The sequence below is a fragment of the Lissotriton vulgaris genome, chromosome 4_1, assembly GCF_964263255.1.
Source record: "Lissotriton vulgaris chromosome 4_1, aLisVul1.2, whole genome shotgun sequence".
In the NCBI taxonomy this organism is placed as follows: domain Eukaryota; kingdom Metazoa; phylum Chordata; class Amphibia; order Caudata; family Salamandridae; genus Lissotriton; species Lissotriton vulgaris.
This window is the reverse complement of record NC_141691.1, coordinates 1,875,695,591-1,875,704,129: the sequence shown is the minus strand read 5'-3', so window position 1 is coordinate 1,875,704,129 and position 8,539 is coordinate 1,875,695,591. Positions and strand designations below refer to the sequence as shown.

Genomic DNA, 8,539 nt, shown 5'->3' with positions numbered 1-8,539 from the left:
TCTCAATATTATATCGTTTTTTGGGTAGTTTATCAATATATTCTCCCTCTCCGTATAAAAATGTCAAAATGTAACATTTTCTACTTTGTTTAATATTTGCCTTCTTATTTCTTGTTATTTCAGTTTAAGGTAATGTGTATGGCTTATTCTCTGTATCTGTGCCTTAGTTCAAATAAAGCTTTTAAACTTAAAAAAAGAAAACACAACTGTTGTTCGCAACTATTTATTAGAAATCATTTTTAAACACCTCCTGAAAGCGTTTTCATTTCTCAGTGTAATTTATTCTTACACAACACATACTGAGGATAAATGTATCAAATACCATCAACTTCAATTGTAAAAAATGTCACTGGTTACAAAACTTCTTTACATCACCAACAGCAGGCATACAAGCCGGAAAGCACAATGTTGTGTTGAAGAAGCGTTGTCCATCTGACTACAGTGAATGCTGCCTCCCCTTCTGTTTATGCTGATTTTCAATTGCTCTCTTCAATGCTGTATCCAGCACCAGGTCAGATTCTTTCATGTCTGAGTTATCACAACCAACTTTCGGGCATCTGCAAAACAAAATGTGAATGCATTAAATATGCTTTTTTGTGCGGATTTTTCATTGATTGTGAAGTTTCAATTTGGCTACATGTTGAATGTAGTCATCACACTACTGCTGTGGTATAGTGAAAGTACATTTATTCTCCAAGAAGGAAAAAGCAAGGCAAGGAAGAACACTATACGGATCAGGAGAAGCACACCAACTGAAAACTTCAGAATCCAGTGAAGCCTTTTCATTAAATGCTTTTGCCCGACTCTGAAAAACCTCCACTCCCGTCTTGAACTGCATCCACGGCTACTACTACACACTCATGATCATCAGGTATAGAGTCATCAACCAGGAGCATCCAGGACAGGGAATCTGCCCTGAAATTGTTATACTTTGAACGTACTTGACAGTGCTATTGCATTCGTGTAATTTAGACAAAAGCCTATCCACCCTGGATGAGGCATTACACAAACCATTGCCACTGAGACGAAAAAATAGTGGATTGTGGTCTGTGTGGATGTCAAAAGAGGATCCGCAAATATATGTTTTTAATTTTTGAACTGCCCACACACAAGCTAATACATCTCTATGGTAGAATAATTCACTTCTAGATTCTTTAGAGCCCTTGAAGCATAGGTAATACTGTGTTCTTTCCCTTTGACCCACTGTCCTAAAACTACCCTTAACCCCATAGGCCAGAATTATCACTAATGATACATTTTTTCCATAAATGAAATGTAAAGCAAGAGCTTCAATCACTAGTTTATAAACTTTCATAAAAGTCTCATTGCCTTGTGAAGACCAATTAAATTGTTAACCTTTTTTGAGTAACAGTGGGAAAGGTTATATTATTACAGCATAACCTGGAAAAACAAGGGCCAAGTGTGCTGTTCAAACTATGCTTTGACATCATCCAACCTTGATATCATATGCGTTCTGATGCTAGAGGAGGCCAGGTTATATAACAAGACATGAAAAGGAGCAGATGTCTGGGACCCTGCAGAGCGTGAACTAGCCCCAGACTAGAAGAACCCATGATGAGGACAAGGTTATTGATGTCTACTATCCTGTAGTATTTTCCAGGAAATTGTGGATAGTCACACAACGGCACTATCGCACATACTAGGGATAATTTTCCAGGTACTGTGCACTTAATGTGCGTTTCACCATGTATTTTGTATTGTTTTTGTAAGTTGCTAGCCGATATCACTTGTCTGCCAGCATTGATCAACAAGCTTTGGCATAGCCAATAGGTCTCGCCTTGGGGAACTTATGTGTTTAGCCAGAACTTTTGGCTATGTTGTAGAGCATTGTGGCTGGTGTGCATTATGTTGAAAAGTAATAATAAAAAGTGTTAAGCATTGTTGTTACCTTTATACAAACGAAGACAACATTATATACAACAGAAAAACCTGATAAAAAAGATTTTAACATAAAAAATGTCTTCTAGTTTTTTGTACATGCACTGCTTACATCTTCTTCTTGCCTGTTCTCATTCTTATTTGTTATAATGTTTTTTGTTATGGGGGAGCAGAACATAAATAACGGGGGAGTGGATTTTGGAAAACAGTAATTTAATTAGAACACAAGCAGCGGACGGACACTAGGGGAGAATCAACAGATGCCAGATTCAAGGGCAGACTGATGTGATGCTTAGGTGGTGCGCTGATGCAAAATGAAGGTGGTGAATGATGTTTGGTGCTCAGGTGGTGACACTATATGCTGTGGATTGGAGGTTCGTTGTGTATTGTGGAGTTGAAATATGTTGTTTGGTGTGTAATTATGCAGTGTGTATTGGAAATGTATGGAGTTCAATTGTGTGGCCTGGAACTGTGGTGTTGAGTGAAATTATGCTTAGTGAAATTGTGTATTGGTGTGGAGTGCATTCATGTTGATTGGTGGTATGTGGTATAGAGTGCATTTATGTGGAGTGTATTTATGTTGCATTGAGTAGAGTGCAATTATGTGGTGTGTAATTATGTGGTACTGAGTGGTATTATGTTGAGTGTATTTATGTTGCATTGAGTAGAGTGTAATTATGTGGCATGTATGTTAGACCTGGCACCTTGGCGTGAGTCTCCCTTCCACTTTTTTGCTGATGTGCCTCCGATGTTTTGCTGGTTTTCCGATACTCAGGGCACTGCGCCACGGCTGACCCGTGCCGCAGTGCAAGTGCTCCCTACTGTAAATTGTACATGCGATTGGTATCCATGATTGGTTCATTGGATTTACTGTTAGTCCCTAGTAAAGTGCACTAGAGAGTGCCGGGGCTTGTAGATGCCAATACTGCTGGTGGGCCTGCAGCGCTGGTTGCGCCACCCACCGAAGCAGTCGGAAAGATGTGTCTGGGAACTGCGACCGCAGAACCCGCGTGCGGTCTCGTACTGTCACGCTAGCTGGGCAAGTGCCCCCACTTGCCAGCCCCCGAACCTTCCCTTGACTACATATTAGTCACCCCTATGGTAGGCCTGCGGGCAGGGTGCGTTGTAGGTGTAAGGTAGGACAAGCCCTGATGTGTGTGGCATGTCCTAGTAGTGACTTACAACCAAAACCGTATTTCACTATTGAAGGCTACCTGCTCCATTAGGCCAGACTGAGCTGCTGGAGTTATTACACCCTATAATCCCAGCAGGCTCAAGGAGCATAGTAGCGCGTCGTGTTTAGTATGCCTGAACTCAGGATGATAAAATATTTCTTTTAGTAAAGTTTATTTTAGTATCCTGGGTTTGCAAATGCTACTTTTAGAAAGTTAGCCTTTGCTTGCCTAACCATTTCAGCCCGCCTCTGCTGGTATGTGTATCTGACTGTCTGGGACGTGTGAGTGACGGGGCTGGGAGGATGACAGGTGGTGAATGCGCAGATTACACCTTAGTGGGAGGTAGGAGTGGCTCTTGACTCTGGATCTTGCTGTGCTCTGCCACCACAATGCTGGCTCCACCCTCCTGGGGAGCGTCGGATGATTCAGCCGACACCTGGCCCAGGAAGGGCGAAGCCCCATCAACAAGGTACTCTGGCTGCCCCTGTCCGCACAATGCTGGCTCCACCTCCTGTGGGGCGTCTGATGCGCCTGCCCCTCACACTGAAAGCAGAAGCCGGAGTACACCCGCCAGGGTACTCGAGGACTGAGAGTGGCTATGCAAAGGCCCCCCTGGCCTGCGAGAACAAAAGAAATGCCATATAAAAGAAGGAGCCCTGCTCCTTGAAAATTAGATCCTGTTTGGGCTACAGAAGGAACTCTGCCCGACGAGAAGGACCGGGAAGGACAAGGAAGAGTGCTGTCTCTTGCCTGTGTCTGGTGCCTTGCTGCCGAAGGAGAGGAAAAAGGAAAGACTACGAAAAGACTTTTGCTTTACAAGACTTTGTGCCGAACTTTGCTAAAAGATCTCCAAGGGCTTGAAACTGAACTTGCCCCCTGACCAGCGCCCCAGGACCAGTGGGCGCTACACCCTGAAGAAAGCAACTCCGTGTGCTGCTCCTCGTGGCAGTACCGACGGAGGAATCTCCTCCAAGGCAACGACATCCACCTGACCACCGTGACCGGGGCCCAGAGCAACAGCGAGAGCAAAGTGAGGACCAGCCGCCGCTGGCCCGAACACCGTGACCGCAACCGCACCGGGAGCCCGAGAGCAAAGCGAAGGAGGACCCGTCCGGTCCGAGCTCTCGAGTTGACTGCGCAACGAGCAGCCAATCCACTTGCAAAGACGGACAGTCGCCCTGTGAGAGTCCCCTAGGTCGGTGCCTTGCCCGACAGCCAGCTGTGAGCGCACAGCTGCACCGGCACTTGGCTGGGTACGTCCTGCACTTGAGGACCGTACTGCCACTTGCCGCCACCACGCAACCGCCGCCTCCAGGGTCGGAGCGGACGACGAGGAAAGGACCCTGCCGCCACAGAACACCGCTGCCCCGGATGACCCGTGAACTGCTCGGCTGAGAGCCGCAACGAACAGCGACTCCGGGAAGGCAACGCAACGTGGGACAGATCCCCTGGGAGCCGCCTGCTCCACAAGAACTTTGTTGAGCTGGGCAGAAGGCCCTAAAGAACTCTTATTGCTCGAAAGAACTGTGGCAACTTGAACTAAGTAACTTGGAACCGCTATTTGAAAGTCTGATAACTGTATTCATAAGCCTGCTTGAAGTCTATATAAAGATATATATTTTTACAGAATACAGTCTGGTCTCATTGTGCGGTGGGTTGGTTGTGACGGTATAATATTGCAAGTGTTTAACCCTATGTGCCCCAAAGATTAGCCTACGACTGCTTAAGCCACACTACCTAGAGGGTAAGCAGAGGTTGTCTGGAAGGTAACCCTCAGCCCTGACGAGGAAGAGAGAGTCCCTGCTTGTCGCTAGTGTTGCACTGCGCCAACTAGAGCCTCCCCCTTCCTACATTGGACGCAGCGGTGAGGATTTTTCGAATTTACACTTGCGGTATCTATACCTTAGATTCTGACCATTGCACAGTGATTTCAGTCCAGTTACTTAGCCACAGGCTTTGCTTTTCGCTGAAAGAAGATTCCGAGTGTGAGAACCATGCCGGGCACGAAGAGCCTGGATGGAGCGGAGTCCACGACCTCTGAGGTGTTGGAGGTGGAGTGGGACGCCGCAAAGCTGGACAAATACTCAAAGACGGAGCTGAAGTTTTTCTGTAAGAAACTCAAAGTTCCGCACGCTGGTTGCAAGAATAAGCCAGAATTCTACAAGGCCCTGAAAGCCTGGATAGAGTCCAGAAAGGCCCCGGAGGATCAAGATGCCCTCGCGGAGCAAGATGCGACTGAAGAGCAGAATGCACCTATGGATCTGGTGGATCTCGAAAGGCAAGACAGCGTGCACAGCTTTGGTAAAGGCCTGTCGCCAGAGGAGCTGGCAGACAGGAAGGAAACAAGGAATCACGAAAGAAAGCTGGCAGAATTGAAAATCCAACTGGAGTTGGAAACAAAAAGAATGGCGCTGGAAGAGCGAAAGCACCAAATGGATTATGAAGTGAAAATGAGGGAGATAAGTCTCAAGGAGAGAGACTTGGATCGTCCTCCCTCTGGTGGCAGCACATCGCCAGTGCAGGTAGAGTCAAGAGTGCACATCCCGAAGGACGTAGTTAAGGAGTTCTTTAAGGGGGATGACATAGGACAGTGGTTTAGGGCATACGAGGTAGCCATGTCCTCCCACCGGGTCCCTGACAAGGATTGGGGAGCGGGGTTGTGGGGAAGGTTCCTTAGCGAAGGGCGAGATACCTTGCTAGATTTGCCCGTTGAGAAACAGAGGTCCTATTCCCACATGAAAGAAGCTTTAATGCGCAGGTACGGGCTTACCCCTGAAATGTATAGACAGAAGTTTAGGGGATGTACTAAGCGGCCTGGGAATACGTATGTGGAGTATGTGACTTATTTTTGCAGAGCACTGGATGGTTGGGTGAAGGGTAGCAAAGTGAATGATTTTCAAGGTCTCTTTGATTTAATTGCATGGGAGCACTTGTCTGATCACTGTTTTCCTGAGTTACGCCAACACCTGATCGATAGCAAGCTGTCCAACCCGAGGAAGCTTGCTGAGGAGGCGGACCGCTGGCTCAGCACCAGGGTCCACAAGGGTCCAGTGGGAGACTCCGCCAAGAGTGGGCAGGGTCCCCAGCAGAAGAGTGGGGGGGACAAGGGTGGAAAACAGAAAGGGTTCCAAAAAGGCCCCCAAAGTAGTTCCCAGGGGAACCAGCAGCAAGGTTCTCAGCCTCCCCCACCCCCAAAGCAGAATGGGGCCCCGACAGGTAAACCTGTTCCAAAGGGGCCCTGCAATTGTTACAAATGTGGCGAGCCTGGGCACATATCCAGTGACCCCAAGTGTCACCTGTTTGGAAAACCCGCACCCACTGGTGCTCCGCCCCGTCAAGTGACTAGTGTTCACTTAGGAGAAGAAGTGATGGTCCCGGGGGGTGGAGATCCCGTTCAGATGACCCTAGTCTCGCTAGGAGACAGTGAGATGATCCCTACGAACTACCTGCCCTCTAACACTAAGAAATATGGGCAGATGGTGATCATCAATGGCAAGGAAGCTGAGGCTCTTCGAGACACAGGAGCCAGTGTGACTGCAGTGAGGCAGCACCTGGTGTCTCAAGAGCAGGTTGTACCCCATGCCTACTGTAGGGTTATCAACGCTGATAATTCTGAGAGTCAGTGTCCGATGGCTCAAGTTCCCTTCGAGTGGGGGGGGGGGGGTCTCTGGTACTCTGCAGATCTGTGTAAGAAAAACCATGCCTGTTGACTGTTTGCTAGGGAATGACTTGGAGCACTCCCCTTGGGAAAAGGTGGAGAAAACGACTCACCTGCGGATGGTGGGTCTGCCTGACTGGGCGTGCGTGACCACCCGGTCAATGACAGCCAGTAGGGGTGATCAAGAGGTCCTGGGGCCTGAAGGAGAGGCCCAGGAACCGGCCTTAGGGAGAGGGCGCAGGGGGCGCGGGAAACCGCCCCCTGAGGTTCCCACGGTCCAGGAGGAAGCAGACCTTGAGGGGGATGCCCTGGAGCCTACAGGGGAACAGATCGCCGAACTGGGGGACCTGCCTGAGCTGACCCATTGGCAGCAAGAAGGAGGACCCTCCAGGGAGGAATTCTGCAAGGAGCAGAAGGAATGCCCCTCTCTCATGGGTATGCGGCAGCAGGCTGCAGACCAGGCCAATGGTGTTCAGGCCAAAACACATCACGTGTACTGGGAGAACGACCTCCTGTATTCAGAGCCTAAGGCTGCTGAACCTGGGTCAGCCTGTGTGCTGGTGATACCCCAGAAGTTCAGAGCCTTCCTACTGGGTCTGGCTCATGATGTGCCTTTAGCAGGACATTTGGGGATGGACAAGACCTATGACAGGCTTGTCACCCACTTTTACTGGCCCCAAATGCATAAGAGTTCAGACGCTCATTGCAGAACCTGTCCGACTTGCCAGGCAAGTGGGAAGACCGGAGGGAAGAAGAAGGCTCCCCTCCAACCCTTCCCTGTGGTCGGTACGCCATTCCAGCAAGTGGGTATTGACATTGTTGGGCCTCTGGACCCCAAGACAGCCATGGGCAACAGGTTCATCCTGGTCTTGGTGGACCATGCCACCCGGTACCCTGAAGCCATCCCTCTGAGGACAGTGACGGCCCCCGTGGTGGGACGTGCACTGATGGGAATTTTCTCACGAGTAGGATTCCCTCTAGAGGTGGTGAGCGACAGGGGGACCAACTTCATATCCAAGTATATGAAGTCCCTTTGGCAAGAGTGTGGCGTAACGTATAAGTTCACCACGCCTTACCATCCCCAAGGTAACGGGTTGGTTGAGAGATTCAACCGAACCCTAAAGGGCATGATCATGGGCCTAGAAGGTCCGATGAGGCGTAAGTGGGACGTCCTCTTACCATGCCTACTCTTTGCATATCGCGAGGTACCCCAGAAGTCCCTAGGGTTCAGCCCCTTTGAGCTACTGTACGGTCACCCCGTGAGAGGACCACTGAGTTTGGTAAAGGAAGGCTGGGAGCAATCTCCCAGGAAACCTCCCCAGAATGTATATAGCTACATGCTGGCCTTCAGAAACCAGACCAGGCGCTTCAGACAACTTGCCGAGGCAAATCTGGAAGCCAGCCAGGAAGAGATGAAGCGGTGGTACGACCAGAATGCCACTCTGGTCGAGCTTCAGCCTGGACAAGAGGTGTATGTCCTGGCCCCAGTGGAGCCCTGTGCCCTTCAGGATAAGTGGACAGGCCCATTCGAGGTTGTGGAGCGCAAGAGCCCCGTGACATACTTGGTGGACATGAAGACGCCCAGGAACCCTTTGCGGGTCCTACATGTCAACCGCCTCAAGCCCCACTTGCGAAGGTCCGAAGTGGGCATGTTGTTGGCAACTGATGACGGAATGGAGGAGGAGTCGGAGCCTCTCCCTGACCTCTTAGTGGCCTGTGAGAAAGACGGGTCAGTGGATGGAGTTAACCTCTCACCCACCCTGACCCCCGAACAACAGGAAGACTGTCGCCAGTTGCTGGGGCAATT

General features: G+C 49.5%; 1 protein-coding gene across 2 annotated transcripts in view; it reads right to left on the bottom strand.

Moving 5' to 3' along the window:
* Positions 1-207: 207 nt before the first annotated feature.
* NSMCE2 (NSE2 SUMO ligase component of SMC5/6 complex) overlaps positions 208-8,539 on the bottom strand; it is a 778,548-nt gene continuing 770,216 nt past the window's right edge. For both annotated transcript variants that reach the window (XM_086966207.1, XM_086966208.1), the window contains one exon: positions 208-557. In XM_086966207.1, the coding sequence (XP_086822333.1) occupies positions 437-557 (121 nt within the window). In that variant the 3' untranslated portion in view covers positions 208-436. The remainder of the gene's footprint in view (positions 558-8,539) is intronic.